This window comes from Equus przewalskii, chromosome 25 (assembly GCF_037783145.1).
Source record: "Equus przewalskii isolate Varuska chromosome 25, EquPr2, whole genome shotgun sequence".
In the NCBI taxonomy this organism is placed as follows: Eukaryota; Metazoa; Chordata; class Mammalia; order Perissodactyla; family Equidae; genus Equus; species Equus przewalskii.
Window position 1 is genome coordinate 44027267 of NC_091855.1, and position 20942 is coordinate 44048208.

Here is a 20942-nt window from a genome sequence, read left to right on the forward strand (position 1 = left end):
GGGAGAAGACCCACTGCCTCCATCTCACAGACAAGGAAACTGAGGCTCAGAAAGTGGAGCCCCGTATCTGAAGTCACCCCAGGCTAACAAGGAGCCCCACCGCCTTCTCACCTGTGTTCTTGCCACTACAGCCCCTCCCCTCGCTGTCCCACTCCCTCTGGCTTCACCTTGCTGCCCTCTGGCCAAGACAACCAGCCTGTCTCTTCCACCATCAGCAGCAAGACACGAGCTTTAAGGAACTTTTCCACGAATGGATTCTACTGAATTTAGAAACCCAGGATATACAGAAGTATTAGCTGTTAGTCTACAAGGGCTTACTATAAACTGCCTGCAGCTTTTATATAGGGAAAGAAATGAATGAACTTGGTTTTCAAAGTGAAAAGCTATCATGAAGGCAGGTTCACGTCCTACCATCTCTCCCTCTCCTGTGTCTCATCTGGAGCTGTCTTGTGTCAAAGGTCACCCTAATAAACACATGAATCAAGACAACTTCCACCATAACAGAGTTAGTAATGAGAACAGTCTGTCCTCTCTCAGTAAGAATAAAGACCCTAACCAGGCACTACCTTGAGGGCCTCAAGCTCACTTTCTATTTGCTTGGAGAAGTTCTCACTGTGCTCTCGAAGTTTGCGCTCCTTGGAGGCCTCGGCGATGGCATCCTCGAGCTGAGCTTCCAGCTACAAAAGGAACATCCGTCCTTTATTAACACAAAACAAGCCCACTGCGTCAGCTAGATCTTTACCCAAAAGGAACCCTAAGCGGACAAAATTTTGAAAGATCTTTGTAATTCTTCACTCTCAGTAAGATTTTATTACAAGTGAAAAGCTGAGAAATATACTTCAGGGCTTAACTAGGAGGGCTGGTTTGTAACAAAACAAATTTAAAATCTAGTTTAAATTGATAATTTGAGATTAAATTTCAAAAAAGGATACTGGTTTGTGAAAACAAGTACCTCTGATACGTGTAGAACATGGATTCATTTTTTAAACGGAAAATTACACACACACACAAAAACACAGAGAGGTATAATGAAGTCCATATACCATCACCAGCGTCAATAGTTAGCAACTTGGCCCAGCTTGCTCCATCTACAGGCCTACTTCCAAAAGCCAACCCCAGACGTCTATTATTTCATCCAGAGGTGGAATGGTATTGCTTAATTACGAGTTTCACTAACTTGAGTTATAGGTGGCTACAACTACGAATGCATTTGGATTGCAGAATAAACTATCTAAGAAAAACACAAATAGGCATTTTGAGGCCAAATGACAAAGAGCCTTGAATGTGAAAAGAACAAGGGCATGTTCTTCTGGGCATTCTGCAGTTTACCAAGTAAATTTTAATAGAATTTTAAACTAAGAGTTGCTTAAAATACGTTGCCTGTTAATAGTAGAACATTCAGAATATCTGGGACAGCATTCCTCAAAGTGGAGTTCTGAGGGCCTAAGGCGTTTGTAAGGCCCTTCCTTTTTCTAACTGCCTATCTGTAGGAGCCGAGTTTTCTTCATATATTTTATCCAAAACAACATATCACGGCAGACTGAATGCAGAAACATACATGAGAACTTGGGTGTCTTCTATTAAGCCAGATATTAAAGAAAAGTACAAAAATATTAAAAATGCCAGTCTTCTCACTAATTTTTAAAAAATAGTTACCTTCCATAAAAAATGTTATTTATGTTAACATGTAATATGTTTACTGTTACATTGAAAAAAATTCTCAGTTTTAATTTCCAGCATGGTAAACATTAAGAACTATAACCCACACAAACAAAAGCTCTTTGGGGGGCCTCAATAATTTTTAAGAGTGTAAAGGAGTTCTGAAACCCAAGTCTTATAAATGCTGATCCAAGGCAGCTGACGTAAGGTCTGCGAGGCTGGAACACGTCCTCCTCCCTTTCTATCCTCTGACGTGGGTGCTCAAGTTTCCTCCAGCCACACTATATCACAACACGAAGTATTTTTATTATATTTGTGGTGTGAGAATACTCTGCTTTAAAAGAGAATTTTTAAAAATCAGTACTACAGAAACTTCTTTTTAATAATTTCACAAACAGATATCGAGGGCTGAGAACTACAAAATAAATGCTTGGCAGATCAACTTACTAGGCCTCACATAAAATTTAAGACACACTTTAAAGTAATTTATGTAATACAGCCCAAGTTTTCAGAGACGTTTTATTAAGATCATACAAAAGTCCAATCAATACAATCCCTGAAACCTCTAAAAAGCTACCTCTTTCCTGAACTTATCGGATTTGCGGATTTCCTGCCGCATCGAGTCGATTTTCTGCATGGCCACCTCCATTTCTTCCTCTTTGTCCCGGAGCTGCCGAGAAACCTTTTGCTTCTGGGAGCGGAGTTCTGCCATGCGCTCATTGAGCTCCGAGAACTCCTGCAGGGCCAGCTTTCGCTGCTGGTGGGCATCTTTGAGTTCTCTGGCTTGGGATTTCAACCGTTCTGAAGCTTCAACCAATTGCTGAACAAAAAAAATTACAGATGTTTTCCATTTGCTTAACACAGATCTGAAAAGCTGGAAGCTCAGTCTTCCACTATATTAAGGAGTTAAAAGTAACAGCAAATGCTGGTTATAGACCACAGCCACGGATCCAAGAATCCACCTTATTGGAAAAAGTCCTTTGCTGTGCCATAGCACAGCCACACGTGCAGCCTGGAAGAAGTCTACCTGCGCTCAGGTGCTGAGCATGAACCCACTCCAGGAAAGACCCTCCTCCCAAATGGAGCAGCCTGCTCACAGAGGCAAGTGTGGCTCAGAAATTTCAACCTCTGGGGCCAGCCCCGGTGACCTAATGGTTAAGTTTGACATACTCCACTTCAGCAGCCTGGGTTCAGTTCCCAGGCGTGGACCTACACCACTTGTCTGTTAGTGGCCATGGTGTGGCAGTGGTTCACATAAAAAAGGAAAAACAGAGGACGACTAGCAACAGATGTTAGCTCAGGATAAATCTTCCTCAGCAAAAAAAACCCCCAAGAAACTTTGACCTCTTCTCTGTCATCTACACAATCACAAAGGAGGATGAAGCATGAATTTGGTCACCATTCTAGTTACTTAAACACAGCAAAATCAGAAAAGAACACATTATATATGAAAACGCTTAAGATTTTAATCAAAGTAAAGAATTGTATAAAAACAATCAATAGCTAGCTAACCCTTAACCAGAGCCTGAGGTATGGATGCTGGCTGTCCCTCTGGGTGTACTGACAACGCAGCCTCACCATGATGCACTGATCACCTCACCTCCCTGCAGCTGACCCCTCAACCATCAGGCTGCTCACCCACTGCGGCAGCGGAATCTGAGGAAGTTGGCAGGGCAGCTCCCACCACAGGGAGAAGAGCGTGTCCCCCAGGGCCCTCTAGGTCTGGCTCAGTGCGCGTTTCTGTGACTATATCAATGAGGCTCCTCCTCTCCTACACAGCACTTCTAGGCGAAGAATTGCAAGTGGTATGACACCATGGTGAACTGAACAATCAACCTGGCTTTGAAATCCCGCACATTCTAGAGAACAGATCACAAACTACAGGTTCAATGACTCAAGTGTATACATGAATGTATTTTAGAAAACATGATCCTAACTGTGGTATGAATATATTGTTGTCTGAGCACAGTTTGATGTACATTACTGAAAATCAAATTTATAAAGGAGTTATGAGGGAAATCACCCCCATTTTAATGAATAGTCTCTTCTGTAGTGCTCTGTCATAGGTAAGAGGTCACTGCTGAAAGAAGGAGGGCAGAGGCCACTCCTGGGGCAGCCTGGTTGAGCGTGAAGGGCAAGGACTCTGGCGCCAGATCCAAGCACGTCAATCTAGGTAGGTCACTTACTGTGGGAGCTGAGATGTAGGGAAGCCCCTCGAGTCTCCTGAATCCCCATGTCCTTACTCTCACATAGGGGAGATACCATTTACTCAGCAGTGCTGTGGTGGAGACTAAAGACGATGGCTGTAAAGTGTGTGCTGGTCAAAGCCACACCTACACCGCACCTATGACCAGGAGCCCAAGCTCTGCCAGCTGCCTCAGAGGCTGTGCAGCAACTGGGCACAGCAGGACCCTGAAGCCAGTTTTGCTCCTTCTGATCTGCAGGCAGCACAGGCCACTGCACAGATGATGGTTTTGGAGGAGGTCCTCAAACCTCTGCACGCATTCAATTGTACACAACTGTGCAAATCATTTAAACTTTCCTCACACAAACTTGAGCCTGACTACCTTGTGAAAGTCCTCCTTCTCCTGTCGCACCATGCGGTACTGCTTTTCCAGGCCTTTTAGTCTATGTGTAGAGTCTTCGTGCTCCTGACGAAGTGTCACAGTGTCCTCAAGTTGTCGCTCAAGCCTATTTGAATCTGAGCAAAAGAGAAAATAAATCATGTTCCCTTATATGCGAAACTTTATCTGACTTACTGAAGAGAATTATTTAATAATTTCTAACACCTTATCATTGAGAAGATTTTTTGACTTTCTCACACACACAGAAGTGTCACACTCACAGCCACCTGCATACGTGAACACACTAGACTTGATTCTGACCATCTGTTTAACAGCTCTCTCCTGGGACTGTGAGCCCCACGGCAGCGTGCACCCATCTGTCTCAGTCCGTGCTAACGTGTGTAAGCCAGCACAATGTAACCAAAGGGTGCAACAAGGTTTTAGTGAATAATCAACTCAATGAAGTCTTTTTCGGGATCAGGATGGTAGGGTTCCAGATAGAAAATGGAGAGAAGGCATCTGACTCAGGTTTCATTTGGAGATGACAGTCAACTACAGAACCAATTCATGTGTCAGGTTAAAGGTTAAGACCTAAAAGTGATTTGAGTCTTTAGGAAGCTTTGATAACCACAAACACAAAAGACAGATGGTGACAACAGGTCTAAGCACCTAACACACTGAAAAGTAGGCAGAGCCATCGATGAAAGCCTTAGAAAGAAAGAAGTTATGGCAATTCTGTCTCAGAGCTACAAAGAGGAAAGCTGAGAGAAATGCAAAATATTCTGAGTTTATGGATAAAATATTAGGAACTGATTCTAACTGTAAATATAAAATTTTATTATTAGAGCTAAGATAGGTGGAAAAGTAATTTTAAATAAATTGACAAAATACCAAAACTCTCAATAGGTTTGCTAAAGCTTAAGCTTTTTTCTGCTTTTCTACCTTATGAAAAGGACTGAAAATTTTCTTTGCAGAGATTAATGCCCAAGAACAGAGACTAAGCAGCTATACTTACAACACTTACCTGCTATTTTATTCTTCAAACGTTCAATTTCCTCATTCAGCTTTCTGATTTCTTTCTCTCGGGCTGAGCTGCCGGGGGCCCGAGTTGAGCTGTGGAGGGACTGCACGGTCTGGGTGGACTCTAGGGAGGGGAGAGACGGTATGAGTGCAGGCCCACGGGGATGGTGGGCAGTCCAGAGTTGCAGAATCGACTCTGCCCACTCACCTTGCAGCTTTCTGCTCAGCTCTAGCTTCTCTTGTTCCAGTCTCCGTATCCTCCTTTCATAAGCTTCAACCTGCAAGCTGTTCTCTAAATCCCGCTGCACACCCTCATCTTTGGTCAATGTGTTGGACTGCATTATACTCTTCAGAGAGCCTCGATCAGAAAAAGAGCTGCAAATAAAGCAACAAGGTTTTCTGATCAATTGAAAATTTAAGGTGATTTCATCAACATTTAAAAACTTCCTGGGGTAAAAGATCAGTCTTTTTAAATTGGCAAACAAAAACACCCATGAAAAGACTTTTTTGTTTATGGAGCCAAAATCAGACAAGAGTCTTCTTTACTGCAAGACTGGATGACAATGGGAAACTGAGAAGGACATGCCCGCAGAGCCAGTCAAAGAAAACGGCTCTGCAAAGGAGGGGAAATGTAATTTCTAAATCATCACTTACACTTACTGCAAATGCAGAAAGAGAAGGTATTTTGTGCAAGGAGCAGGGCTTGAGGGGCCTTGCTGGGCTGCAGGCAGAGGCTTCACTGGACGATGCAGTGTGGCTAGACCACCATGGGCCATCGAGAGCTTCCTGGTTCTGCCACCACCTGGGGACAGTTCCTTCAACCCTCTGCAACTCATCTTCCCTGCAGACTAAACAACCTGCAAGGTCCCCTCAATTCCAGCACTCTGATCAGCATAGCTAAGCCACTCACCAATGACCACAGTCAACTTGACAACACACTTGTAACTACTCACCAGCCAAAGATGGCTCTCTCACTCAGAACCTAATTCTTGGACAGTTTCAGAAGCTATTTATTAGCTCCTCGCTTTTTTTTTTTGGTGAGGAAGATTGGCCCCAAGCTAACATCTGTGCCAACCTTCCTCTATTTTGTATGTGGGATGCTACCACAGCATGACCCAATGAGCAGTGTGTAGGTCCATCCCTGGGATCCGAATCCATGAACCCTGGGCTGCCGAAGTGGAGTGCACAAACCCAACCACTACGCCACTGGGCCAGACCCTTTTCTTGCTTTTAATGTGACAATGATGTCAGGCGAACACTTCTGAGTCCTAAACTGAGTGCAGTAAAGACACACACACATTCACAGAAGGGCCTGGCCAGTGTTTCTGAAAGGTGGCCCAAGAGCACTATGCCCTGCCAGCACTGCGGGGGTCTGTTCCAGGAGATTCCTGGGCCCAACCTGCCAAACCAGAGGCTCAGCAGGTGGGCCTAGAACCCACAGATTTGACAAGCACCTAGTGAGCTGGAATGTACCAGAAAGGTCAAAAGCCTCTGCACGAGAGATTAACAAATCGATATGCCCTTCACAACTTGAAATGCTTCCTGTGGGGCAGACGGCATGAGCCATCACTTTGGCTTCAGTGCTGTTTAACTCTGGCACCTCACACCAAAACAGAGCTTCCACCAGCTTGAGCAGAAGGAACCCTCTCTGAAGGAATTTCTATCAGTTCAGGTACCAGCTGCTATAAGATGCCATGAATCAAATTTTGTGAGCTTTCTTCAGGCACCATGGCAGTTTCATTTGTTTTATTTTACCCACCTTTCTTCCTAACCCCTATCCTTTTGGCCCAGTTTCCTTTTAAAAGCAAGGTAGAAAACCGCAGGCAACACAGGTTTGCAAGAGGTCTATGCAAGACACAGGGTGACAGATACAAAGAGTCTCAGGGGCTGGAGTCATATGTGGGGCTTATGCTCTGAGGTCTTCAGATTTTTCATTATGCCAGGGACTGTACTCCAACCCCACTAACGGAAGCTACAGAGCTGCGGATAAAATCCCTATGAAAGCAAGCAGAGGGCCCTAATGAAAGACGGCTCTTAGCTGAGCATGACTGGAAACTGGTGCTGTTGGTTGCGTCTACTGATGTTCTATCAGAACAAATTTTGCCAATGCTGATGGCCTATAGGCAGGAGCCAGCAAACTACGGCCTGTGGGCCGAATCCCCCAAAGTCTGTTTTCGTATCTTCCATGAGCTAAGAATGGTTTTTACATTTTTAAAAGGTTGTTAAGAAAGAAGAATATACAAGAGACCACAAAGCCTGAATTATTTACTATTAGGCCCTTTATGGGAAAAAGTCTGCCACCCGGCTTTACGTCATCCTGTGCAATACATTTTTAAAGGACAAATCCATCCACAGCTCCCTTGAGCATGGCCCTCCCAGGGCTCTGATGCTTGCACAGAAGCACACCCTCAGACTGTCCACCAACCTCAAGGGAAGGCTCTGCTGGGGGAATGACGAATCTAGACATACCTTTCCGTTGTGAACGTAAAACCGATGAATGGCAAATGTAATCCAGAAAAGCCTGTATGAGAACCAGGAGGTAATATTTCCTGTATAAGAACACGGACAACATAAATGAAATTCATGGTTAAACAAATGGGAAAAAAAGGAGGAAAGAATGTTACCATAATGGCGAAATCAAGACAGCACTAGGGAGAATTGCATGGCCTTCTAGAATGTTGATTCCATGGTGTCATCTGCATGGGAGCTTAGCATTGGAAGATTTATTTCTCATTCCTGGCTCTGCCCATCATACAATACAGTTAAGAGGATAAACACATAGCTTTTGAAGATGATAATGGTACAGGACAAACTTGAAACAGGGTAGTGATTTTCAAACTTTTAAAGCCACGGCACCCACTGCTCAACAGACCCTGAGCAGAGATGAGCAGTGGGACACAGGTGCAGCCCTCAGACGACGTGGGGCAGAGGCTGGGAGCTGTCAAGTTCTTGGCCTGAAATAGAGGCCAAAGGCAGAAAGGAGGTTTGGAACCAAAAGGTAGACTATTTTAGATAAGTTTATCACAACTCTATTTTTCAGGTTGAAGATTCTTCTTTATTATAATTTATCTGGGAAATTTCAGTGTGAGAATAATTTCTTTGGAGTCTAGGGAAAATCCTTTCAACAAGAATACCTTTCTCAATGTGGTCTAAAGTTCAGGTCTTATTTTAGTGAGAGAAATTCTCTAAATTAAGGAGTAATCAAGAAGATTTTTCTTTTATTTGGTTAAAGCTCAGTTTCTCTATCCTCAAACCAAGAGACATGTATGGATTAAAAAAGTGGGGTTTGATGAGACCAAACTAATTTTACTACATATGAGCAAAACTCTCTGGAACCAAAGGTATGCTGACTAGTGCGTCAGAGGCCAGTCAGACCAGGTCAGACACCAGAGGGTCCCAGGCCAGGACCCAAGTTGGAAAATCCACGATCTCAAATGTCAGTAGAAAGACTCGAAATCTGCACATCATCCCTGTCATTCCTGAACGCCTGCCATACAAGGAAACAGACATGCAGAGGCTGAAAACAAGTGACGGAAGGAAGAGTGAACATGCTCTCATGTGTAGGGACACAGTGAGAAGGACTGGAAACTGAGAGGCCTACACACCAGCTGGGGGGCTGCAGGCTAAACTCCTGGCTGGGTCTTTATATCCAGAAGTGGTGAGAGGGCTGTGGTGAAGCTCTAACATGATAATGCATGCGATAATGCTTTGAAAAGGTACAAGCTGCCATGAAAATAAGAGCATAAGTATTTGTGATGAATTCCAAAACAAAGCAGCTACTTAATTCAGTTTTACTCAAATTGATTAACCCAACATTTTTAAAAAGGGATATTAAGAACAAAGCTGAAGACTGGACTAAAAGGTGTATTTTCTTGAGACACTTGCCAAATTTTTCAAAAATCGGTATAGTTCTAAGATTTATTATCTTGATAAGCAAAACCTTCAACATAACACTGCAAATATTCAGGCCTACTATGATACAATATTGAGAATAAAACGGTTGTTACACTTACAATATTTCTTAGCACATCATCATCCACATCGAAGTTGGATGTGTCAGAAGGACTGCTCACATCAGGAATGTAAGGTGCTTCTAGGTTTCGTATATTTTCCCAATTTAGTCCTTCAAAGAACGCATGCTTTTTGAAGTCCTCTATTCCATTCTGCCCTAGCCGGCGCTCTCTGCTGCAGATTAGTCTCTGAATGAGGTCTTTTGCTTCTTCAGATACATCCGTGACATGGGAAGGGAACTGAAATCGCTCCTGAGGGGTGAGGAGGCAATCAGTGGACACATGATGAAAACTTACTTAGAAAAGTCCCGGGTGCACAGACGCCACACGAAATAAAGTAGAAACAATGGCTCCAAAGCAACAGCGTGTTTTCCTTCATGGTGACTAAACACAAACGAAATCCAATGAAATGGAGCTCCAGACAGGCAAACAAGGAAACCATCGGTCTGGCCAGTTTTTATTCATGGCAGACTTGTAGCACATTGCATGTAAGTTAAAACAAGGATAAATTTTCACCTATCAAACTGGCAAAGAATGTTGACAAGTTGTGGGTGGGATCAGAAACTGGCACAGCCTTTTCAGAAAGCATTTTGCCAATATCTATGGCAATCCCACTTCTAAAAATTTATTCTAGAGAAATAAGCCACAAAGAGAAAACATAACATTTTCATGACAGCATTATATCCTGACCAAGAAAACTCCAAATTACCTAAACGTCCATCAAAAAGGGACTTGTTAAAAAAAGATATGGTGCACCCACAGAGAAAGGTCTACCTCTGTGTGCTGAAAAGAATGACAAAATATACTGACAAAAAACCTGGTTATGTGTGACATGATGCCATTTATTTAGATACAGCGCCTACCTCACCAGCTTCAGTCTGCAAGGCCACACACCCAGCATGGCCGAGTGGGCCTGAGTGCCAAGCCACCACTGCTGTCTGGGCCTCACTTTATGGTCTATGACAAAGGATGACAACGGCCCTACTTCACAGGGCTGTTGTGAAGAGTAAATAAACGAATGCACAAGAGCACGAGACCAGGGCCCCATAGGCGGCAAGCACTCAGTCCCAGTCGGTTCTCAGCGTTTGCGAGTCCTATTTGTTACCTTAATCAGTCTGTTGCTGAGCAGCGGATGGGTGATTTTTGACATGTACTGTATGTACTTTTACATTGTCTGAAGTTTTACACTAAGTATATATTAATTTATAAATGTAAAAACTTATTTCTATTTTGGGAAAAGTGTTTTAAAAGTATAACTTGTTTTGACTTGGAGTTAAATGGAAGACCATTTACCACTTTAGTGTTGATCTGTTCCCTACACAGGAATTAATGGGGGACAGATGAGCATGTGAGGGGGATCACTTCTGAAGTATGTGCATGAGTGACAGAGCAGGTTGAGAAAGAAAGTTATAAGAATATACTGGCCAAGAGGGTGAAAGTGGCATTAGAAAGACATATTTGCTTACAGAGTGTAAGAAAAAAAAGAGATGACAAAAACATTAGAAAGAAGAGGAAATAATAAAAAAGGAAACAAAGGAAAGAGAACAAAGGCAATATTGAAGTGAAAAATCAACAGGTGGAAAAGGGAAAAGAAAAGACCCAGGATCAACAAAGGATTAATGACGTTATGTTGAGCTAGACATGTGATCTGTTTATAACTGATTTTTGGAAAAACAGATTTGAGAATCAGAGCTGGCATCTCACTGATGAATCCAGACCCACAGGTCAAACTGCCCAAGTGGTCTCCCCCAAGGCCATCCCAAGGCAACTCACACTCACCACAGCCACCACAGCTGTCTGCGTCTTTCTACCAAAGCCCCCTTCTCCTGCAGGGACCCTGACCCAGTAATATCATCACCCTCCACCAGAAAATGGGATCACCCTCGAAGCTTCCCCGCCCCTCATGCCCCCATCTACTGTGTCAGCAAGCTGGGCCAATTCTACCTCCTAGACCTCTCCCGACTCTCTGGACTCCGGTCTGGCTGCCACCAGCCTGCTCCAACCCTATCACGTCTTCCAGAACAACTCTAACAGCTTCCAAACTGCCTTCCCTCCTCTAGGTTGCTCTCTCTGCCTCCAGGCCTGTGCTTTGGTACTAGAGCAAAACAGGATGTGGAAATGCAACGTCTTACTTCATGGTTCATGATCTTTCCATAGGTCTCCACAAGTGATTCTGCATAAAACGGTGTTTCTCCATACAGCATTTCGTACATACAGACGCCCAGAGACCACCAGTCACACTCGGGGCCGTACTTGCCCATGCCGTCCTCCATCGCCTGCAGAATCTCCGGTGAGATGTAGTCAGGTGTGCCCACGGCCACAGAGGACTGAACCTTAGGGGAGAGGGACGTACTGAAGGGAAACCCTAGGACATCTCTAATTTCAAATTTCTAATTACTTTCTCTAAAACAGGGACAACAGATAATGAAATAATCATGGAATAAAACTGGCACATGATCATGATTTAAAAACCTAATAATTCAAAATTCAATGCACATCAATGTTCTCCTGCAGCACTAAACATTGGGCAATTTCCAGAATGCATGAGATTCTCTTGCACGCTCAGTCTCTCGATGCCCAAATGCCCACCACAGCCCCTAAATGGCATCGCAGTCCCTCACAGGGTGCCATTTCCCACATTCTCTGTCACTACTCAAACTGTGGTCCAGGGACCATGTGTGTCTAGGCCAGACCTTCTCAGACTTTCATGTGCATAGGGGCCACCTGGGCTCTTGTAAAACAGAGATTCTAAGATGCTCCCAGGGGATGTTAAGGCTGCTCACCCGCAGCCTACCCTTCGGTCTCCCACATGAGAGCATCTGGGAGTAGGTCCAGGCACTAGCTGGGTGCTCAGGCATTCCCTAGACAGAGAACTGGAAGGCTAAGGCCCTTAAAAGGGAAAGAACAGTTCCTCGGCTATTGACATTAGCAGGAATGGGCCTCAACACAGGGACACCTCTATGGAAAGCTGCAATCAGTGAGGGCACCAATTATCACAAAGAAAGACAGGGAGACTAGGTAAGCTGAGAAATCAGATTGGTCTTGGAATACACAGACAGCATGAGTCTACAAGACTGAGGATCAGGTAGGACACGGAGACAACTATCAAGAAGGCCTGTCCGGGGAAAGGCCAGACTCTCTGCTGGGTCACCTGTGAGGAGAGCCACAGGGTACAAAGCAGCACCCCGGAGTCAGTCTGAATTAATCAGCAGGGAGCTCTGCTTCTGTTATGTGACCAGAGTCACTCCTCTGCACCTTGAGATACCTGGCTGCAGAAGCTCTGCAGTGGATGGCAGGAAGACTGGTTTCTTAGGTGGTAACACAGGGTGAGTGTCCACAGGTGATGGGAGCGATACGGAGGTAAGAAAGGTAACCAATGATCTAGTCCAGACTGAGGCTATTGTTCTTGTTATTAGGAAACTGGATTTGAGGACAGCACCAATCAATCGATCAATCTATCTATCTGTGGTCAAGACTTTTAGAAATAAGAAAGTCTGTAATGGTGGAAAGCAAGCGAGTCAATCACTTCACTCCTTTTATTTTTTTGAGGAAGATGAGCCCTGAGCTAACTACTGCCAATCCTCCTCTTTTTGCTGAGGAAGACTGGCCCAGAGCTAACATCCATGCCCATCTTCCTCTACTTTATATGTGGGACGCCTACCACACCATGGTGTTTGCCAAGCGGTACCATGTCCACACCCGGGATCTGAAGTGGCGAACCCCGGGCCGCCGAGAAGCGGAATGTACGCACTTAACCGCTGTGCCACCTGGCTGGCCCCTCTTCACTCCTTTTAAAACACTGCCAACTGATGGCAGTTTTATGGGCTCTTTTACTGCCGCCTGAAAACTCACTAGTATGAAAGGAAGAGATTGCTCTCCTCTGGAGAAGTAGTTTATATTAGACTTTATGATAAGTGGAGGCTTTAAAGAAGAAAAGACTCTCAAATATCTAAGACTAAACCGTGACAGTGATGACAGGAGAGAGTGTAGACAATCCCTTAACACAGTGAAAGCAGCTTGCTGGAAAGATCTGCGGAACTGGACTGTGAGCAAGTTAGGGCAGCCCCACTTGAGGCAACTCTGCTATGATGCTGCTCTGACCGAGGCCCAGGCCTGGGTCTCCCAGTGATGGCCGGTCCAGGGGCACCCTCCTGCTCATCAGTGGGTGTGTCAGCTGGCCCTCACAATACTGAGTATCAAGGGTCCCTGTTTTCTAGACCTATAAGATGCACAGAGAGAAAACCCCTGACTGACAGGAAGTTACCTGCCCCCAGACAGAAATGAGGATGTACCATTACACAGTTAATGTCTGTCCACTTGATCAGCCTGGATAGGGCATTTTACAAAAGCGCCCAAGAGCTGCCTCTCTTTCAATGCAGTGTTGGCATGCTTTTAGCTGCACAGGGATCTGAGGAAACCTGACAACTCCCCATTTTAGAAGGGATATGTGTTACTTTTGTAAATATAAAAACAAGAGAGATGTTTTAAACTTAAACAGGAAATTTCAACTGTCTCCTAAATGGAGTCACATTAATAAACTCGGCTTCTTAATTGTATCTCAAATCAAAAATCTAAGCCCCTTCTCAATGCAAGCAAAACCCAAAACCAAATGGAAAGTCTCCAACAAAAATACCTACAGTTCCATCATCATTCATCTTCAAACAAGATCCAAAGTCGGCCAGGCGGATATGACCATTCACGTCCAAAAGGACATTGTCAGGCTTAATGTCTCTGTTAGTAAAATAAATACATAAATTAACCATTTCCATGCATTTCCAACACATTAGGTAGGTCAAAGTTCTTAACTAGTAGTGGTTCAGCTAAGGAAATGCTAATATCATGTCATGACAGCTATAACAATCTAGGAAAAATGTCTCCCCACAATGACTTAGTAGCATATGGCAGCACCACCATCACCACTCATTCCAGTGCATCAGTTAATCCCCGATTAACCCGGTGAGACACCACTATGACTCCTACCCACCCAGGTGGCTAACCAACATTTCCTGAGCATCTCTTTTGTGGCAGGTACCACTCTCAACCCCAGGTAACCAGATGACATGGCACCTGCCTTCATGAAGCTGCACACTAGCTGAGGTGTCAGAAAATGAACATGCAATGCACAGATATGCATGTGATCTCAGGATCACAAAGCACAATCCACGTGGCAAGTGCTGTGAAAAAATACGAAGAAATATAAAATGAGGTAAAGGGAGAGACTGTGACGCATGGGGCAAGTCAGGTGGCTGTTACCACTGAGGAAGAGACCCTCGAGCAGAGACTTGATGAGTAAGGGAGTCAGGCAAAGACCTGCGGCAAGACTGCTACAGGCTAACAAATCACCATGTATCCCCCTAAATTGTATTGTATAGATAAAGACACAAAGGCTTAAAAACTGAGTACAGGCATACCTTGCTTTATTGTGCTTCGCTGATGTTATGTTTTTTACAAGACCCTCCCTCCACGAGCAAAAAGATTACAATTTGCTGAAGGCTTAGATGATAGTTAGCATTTTTTAGCAATAAAGTATTTTTTAATAAGGTATGTGCATTGTTTTTTTTCTGCTGAGGAAGGTTTGCCCTGAGCAAACATCCATGCCAATCTTCCTATTTTTTAGTATGTGGGACACCAGCACAGCATGGTTGCTAATAGAGCAATGTAGGTCCGTGCCTGGGAACCTAACTCAGGCCTCTGAAGAGAACCGCACTGAAATTAACCACTAGGCCACCAGGGTTGGCCCTGCATTGTTTTTTTATACATAATGCTATTCCACACTTAATAGACTACAGTATAGTATAAACATAACTTTTATATACACTGGGAAACCAAAATATTCGTGTGACTTGCTTTATTGCGATAATCACTTTATTGCAATAGTCTGGAACTTAACCTGCAATATCTTCAAGGTAAGCCTGTAATCTGCCCAGTTATACAGGAGCAAGTGGAGAACAGGAAGGTAAACTCGAGTCTGTCTCACTAAACCCATGGCCTTACCTACTGTTCTGTGTACTTGCAAGCACTTGGTAGGGAGTGGGGCCAGCAGGGGTGGACTTTAAAGTGCTAGCCTTCCTTCCTGGCAGAATAAGCTTATATGACCAGACAGCATATAAGGGAGTATAAACTTTAAAAGCAAAAAAAGACGTTTACCAAGGAGTACAAGTATGTTCCCAGCACCACGACTCATAATAGCCAAAAAGTGGAATCCATCTAATGTCCACTTGCAGAAGAATGGATAAATAAATTTGACTCTCCTTATATGATAGAACACCATACCTCAATGAAAACAAACGGGAGTACCAACTACTCCCAAAAATAGGGATGAGTCTCATAAATGAATGCAAGCAAAAGATGACAATTCTTACCCAAAAAAAGATGCACAAAGCAAAAGACAACTCTAGCACAGCACTCTAAACTGAAATAAATATCCTTAAATAAGCACTCCGGAATATGAAAGAGAAAACAAAACAATCCCTCAATGAGTCAGAAAAACAAAAACTAAGAACAGAACAAGACAAAAAAAGGGAGAAATGAAAAGAGAGTTGATTTAACTCAGGGAAGAAATAGAAGAAAGAGAAAGAATCTTATCAGAAGATAAGACATAATTTAGAAGACTAAATTATAAGATGCCCAAAGGAGAAGAAATTCAAATAAAAATCTACTGAAAGGCATTTAAGAAAGGGAGGAAAAGTTCTAGAAGAATAAAAATGAGACAAAGAAAGAAGTAAAAAGGGTCAGAGGGAAAGTAGTTGGAGACCCAAATGGAAGATGGGCAAAGAAGGCCCAACATATACATAATTGGAGGCCCTGAAGAAATCAAAACAATAAAACATGACTAATATCTGAAACTATAATCCAAGAGAAGTTTCCAGATATAAAAAAAGACCTGAATCTACAGACTGAGGGGCCCATCAAATTAAGTTAAAAAAGAACTCTCAGTGTTTTGTTTTTTGGAGCCAGACAAGTTGATATTGAAATCCATATGGAACAGATAAGAATAGCTGGAAAAATACTGAAGAGAAAGAGGTATGATGAGGGGACTAGCCCTACATGATTCAAGCCTCCACAATTAAAGCAGTATGATCCTAATGCATGGAGAGACAGAAAGACAACAGAATAGATAGAGGAGAACGTCCAGAAACAGACCAAATACATAAAGAAATTAAGTATATGACAAAGATGTTATCTCCAACCAATGGGACAAAGATACATTTAAGTAAGTAAGTTGGTGTTGGGACAAATGGAGAGCCTTTTAAAGATAAATTGTAAAGATAAAGAGATCCACTGCCTGTACTTTATATAAGAATAAACTCCAAATGGATCAGAGATCCATATGTAAAAAACGAAACCACATGAATGAAAAATTAAACTATTAGAAGAAAACATGGGTTCTCTTTTTCTCTGCAGGTAAAAAAAAATATATATATATATATATACACATATATATTTATTTCTATCTATGACTCAAAATCCAGATGTACTAAAAAAAAAGACCAATAAATTTTATACATAAAATTAAAACCTGACTGGCAAAAAATCAGAGTAAGTAAAAAAAAAAAAATGGCAATCTAGAAAAAATATTTGCAATATATGTTACAAGGGCAAATATTTAAAAATTGAAGGAAAAAAGTCAAAAAATCTATAGAGAAATGGGCAAATGACACGAAATAAAACAATTCACACAGACACACACATGAAGATATAAAAATGATGTTCAATTTCACAAGAATGGCAAAAAAGAAAACTACAACTATGCACCATCTCTAACCCAACAGATGACAAAAATTCAGAGGTTTAAAAATACACTCTGTTGGGGGCCGGCCCCACGGCCGAGTGGTTAGAGCTCTGCGTGTTCTGCTTTGGTGGTCCTGGGTTGGGGGGTTCGGATTCTGGGCGCGGACCTACTCCACTCATCAGCCATGTTGTGGAGGCATCCCATATACTTTTGTACTTCCTAGAGGAAGACCGGCACAGACATTAGCTCAGGGCTAATCTTTCTCAAGCAAAAAAAGAGGAAGATTGGCAACAGATGTTAGCTCAGGGCGAATGTCCCTCACCAAACAAAACAAAACACTATGTTGGTAAGGCTGCAGGAAACAGGGGACCCTCATACACTGCTGGCGGAATACGACAAGACGTAATCCCTATGGAGGGAAACCAATGGCATCTAATAAAACTAACATGTATTTAATAATATGCTATGCTAATATGCATTTTATTTTTCTGTTGATCCAGTGATCCGACTTCTGGGAATTTACCCTAAAGATACACCAACAATAAAAAATACATACGCACAAGGTTATTCATTACTGCATTATTTATAATTGTGAATTACTAGAAGCTACCTAAATGCCTAGCCACAGGAGAACGACTGAGTAAACTATGGTACCTATGTATACGGAGTACCGTGCAAATGTAAAAAAAGATGGAATGACTTCTGGAATATATTCTTCAGTGAAAAAAACAAAATGCAAAAGTGCATATTTAGTAAGCTATCTTTTGCTTAAGAAAAGGAGCAATAAGAAAACATATGTGCTTATCTTTCATACCCACATGAATGACAAAGAAGACAGGACCTGGTTACTTATAAGGGGTGAGGATGAGGTAGATGGGATAAGGTGGGGAGTGTCATTTCTCTGAATACAACTTTGTACAGTTTTGGTTTTATTGAAACATGCTAATGTTCTACATACTCAAAAAATGAAATTAAACCAACAAAGATGGGAAGGGGAGCCTAAAACGGGAAACTAACTGAAACCAATGAACCCAACCATATCTCCAATGAATAACATAACAGCACTGAAGAGGGGAAACTCTTTTCAGTAGGTTTGTTTTCACTAGTAGTATGGGCAAAGCAATTCTGAAGCTATTTCAGATAAATGAGAGGATTGGGCAAATGAGTCAATGTGCTCATGCTGCTTGAAGCCACAGGTGTCACTGCAGAGGGGAGACAAAAATATGGAATGGGAGAAGCCAGAAAGTTAACTCATGATCCCCAAATTATGTATAGGTATATGTGTATGTACATATATAAATATGTGTACATACATATATTTCAGTAACTCTATCCACTGAAGGGGCCTAGAAGCATACACGCCTGTGGTAATGAGCACATCTAGCCCCTACATCTTGGTCTTTAGAACCACTCCCCACTAAAGGGACTAAGGTTCCTCAGAGAAATGTGAGTGGGAGTAGAGGGGGTACAAGATGAGCCAGAAACTAAGGCAGTTCCTAAAAACTGATGAGGGCATGTCACAAATATGGGAATCAGCTAGAAGGGGGTTCCACTGGCCAAATATGGGACAATTTGGGCACAAAAATAATTAAGACAGTGATAAATTATAAACCATTGGGAGAAAAAATGATCCATGTATCCATACAGATAATAAACAGGCTACAGGAGAGAAAGGAGGTGCTTCAATGTGGAATGGGTGCTGGAATTCAGAAATCATCATTTTGCAATCACCATAGTAAAGACTGGCCCAGGCAAATATTGCCAATGGATACTAAACCTAGGGAGGAAATTTTGAAGATGAAGGAGATATCTGCATGATCTTAAAGTGTCTCTCTGAGGATTACTTTTAGATATGAAGGGAAAAAAGTACTAACTATACAGTAGAAAAAGTACTAAGTATGCAGTGGAAAAATCACTACTTCATACTACTTGACTCTGAGAAGACAGCTGGGGGCAGGGGTCTTCAGAAAGGCTGTCCCTCTTTGTTTTTTGCCTTACAGGGGTGTTCAATTGCTAACCATTTGAATGCACTACTTCTGTTTATTTTTGTTTAATGGCATCGGGGTTATTTGGTCAGTGTGATTCTATATTTAAAATAAAATACCACCAGTAAATGTCATTTAAAAAAAAAAAGTGGATTGGCTATTTGTATGCTGGGTGGTTACAAAGAAAGGCCCTGTCAGAGAACACGACCGGAGGCTCTGCAGGCTCAGAGCAAAGACTGATCCAGGGCTCCCACCAGCACTGCTTCTTAGCCGGGCAGGTGGTCCCCACAGCACCAACTGAGACAGCAGTCAAGCCAAGAGGTGATGGTCCCCATGGGCCACCACTGTGCTTGGGAGTAGCCCAGCCCATTCTCCCTCCAAAACCCAGTGGTGGCAGTGTTTTCAGCAGTCAGGCACATGGCTGAGAAGTCACCCTGAAAGTGCCTTTTCTCTCAGTTGTTGTGACCCTGGTTAAAAATAGTGGTATTGGGGGGTGAGGGGTGGGGCAGGGTTTAGAGCCATGGACAGACTGCAGCCTTTGCCTTCCTTTCCTGTTCTTTCCCTGATGCATTGAAAGCACAGGTCCATCCTGTCTATCACTGTTCCATTTCTGAGTGATACATGGCACCAACTTCCAACGATGCCCCTTGTGGAGCTTCCTGCTGCAAACCCAACAGAGGGTCTGATTCCCAGAGAGGTCACTGAGGATGGGCTTCAGCTGCAGATCCCAGATCCACTACCTGGGAGGCAGCTCCACAGCCACTCTGACCACCTCATCTCTCCCCAGATCTCTTTCTTGTAGTTCCTCTACTTTACCTTCCACCTCTTTTATTAAGCTTTCTGTTTTTTCTAGTTTTTCTTTTCCAAGACCTTTTTTGTTCTCTGAATATTCCATCTTTTAAAATTGTACCTGCTCCTATTTCATTCATAAGATGCACTCTGTTCTCTCTGGGGATGCCATGTTCTCCATCTGCAACTCTTCGTGCATCTGTTACTCTTGGTCTCTGCCTTTGCTGGTATCTGAGGCTCATCTCTCAGCAAGGGGCTGCACCCACCTGCATGGCATGCTCGCTGGTCCTAGCTTCCCAGTGCTCGCTGCACTAGTGAGCTTCTGAGGGGTCCCGCTGCCAAAGCGAGGTAGCAGCTGTTCTGCGTGCAGAAGCCCAGCCAGCAGGGTGGTGGGCACTGCCCCAAGTTGCCACGGCCCACATCCAACCACAGAAAAGAGGCCCAAAGCTAGGGCCTAGGGTCTGAACCATGCTTGTTTTAAATCCATCAGTGTACCACTCTCATGCCAACAAATCTCACTTATTTCTGGCCCCACCAAATGTGGTTTAAACTTACTCACAATGTACCTACCTCAGACTAGGTTAGCACTGGCTTCCTATAAAACCTGAGTTTGTGAATCTTCTAGCAAAAATGCAAAGCTTGCTGATTTTAGACTGGGTCATTCGAGCTGAGTTGAGTTTGGGGGGCAGAAGTGGTTGAATTAAATATTTAATGTCACCTACTACCCCAAAGTTCAAATGACAGAGCAAAGCCTCTACGTGGACAACTAAGAAAACGAGGAGAAAGCTTTCTAATTAGGGGAAAATGGGAAAGAATAAACTACTAAAAAGGTGGTCAAATTAATGTCACTGGAGATCTATGACAAATACAAAGACATTTATTTCTCTGTTGTGAAGTCTGTCAAGAAGACAAAGTACAAAATCTAATGTTAAAGACAACTACAATAAATGTTATAAAGCAGGCAAAACTACATTAAAGAATACATAGGGAAAAAAAGAAAATGCACCGTCCCAAATCTCATCACCTCAAAAGAAGCAACTGTTATTTGGGGGCAGCTCCCTTGACTCACTGTGACACAGGGGACCTCCGGCACAGTGCCCTGGGCAGGAGTATGTGGCCTGAGGCAAGTTGTTTAACCTCTTTGGCCTCAGTTTCCTCCCTGAGGAACGAGATAACACTCATG

General features: G+C 43.1%; 1 protein-coding gene across 4 annotated transcripts in view; it reads right to left on the reverse strand.

Annotated features, from left to right (window-relative positions):
* CDC42BPB (CDC42 binding protein kinase beta) overlaps positions 1–20942 on the reverse strand; it is a 133527-nt gene that overhangs the window by 41112 nt on the left and 71473 nt on the right. For all 4 annotated transcript variants that reach the window (XR_011532839.1, XR_011532838.1, XM_070593335.1 and 1 more), the window contains exons 6-14: positions 13891–13984; positions 11386–11586; positions 9257–9505; positions 7713–7792; positions 5452–5618; positions 5248–5367; positions 4227–4360; positions 2237–2479; positions 567–677 (exon numbers count right to left, since the gene is read on the reverse strand). Coding sequence is in view for 2 of the 4 variants with exons in the window: in XM_070593335.1 (XP_070449436.1) it covers positions 567–677; positions 2237–2479; positions 4227–4360; positions 5248–5367; positions 5452–5618; positions 7713–7792; positions 9257–9505; positions 11386–11586; positions 13891–13984 (1399 nt within the window). In the remaining 2 variants the exon portion in view is untranslated. The remainder of the gene's footprint in view (positions 1–566; positions 678–2236; positions 2480–4226; positions 4361–5247; positions 5368–5451; positions 5619–7712; positions 7793–9256; positions 9506–11385; positions 11587–13890; positions 13985–20942) is intronic.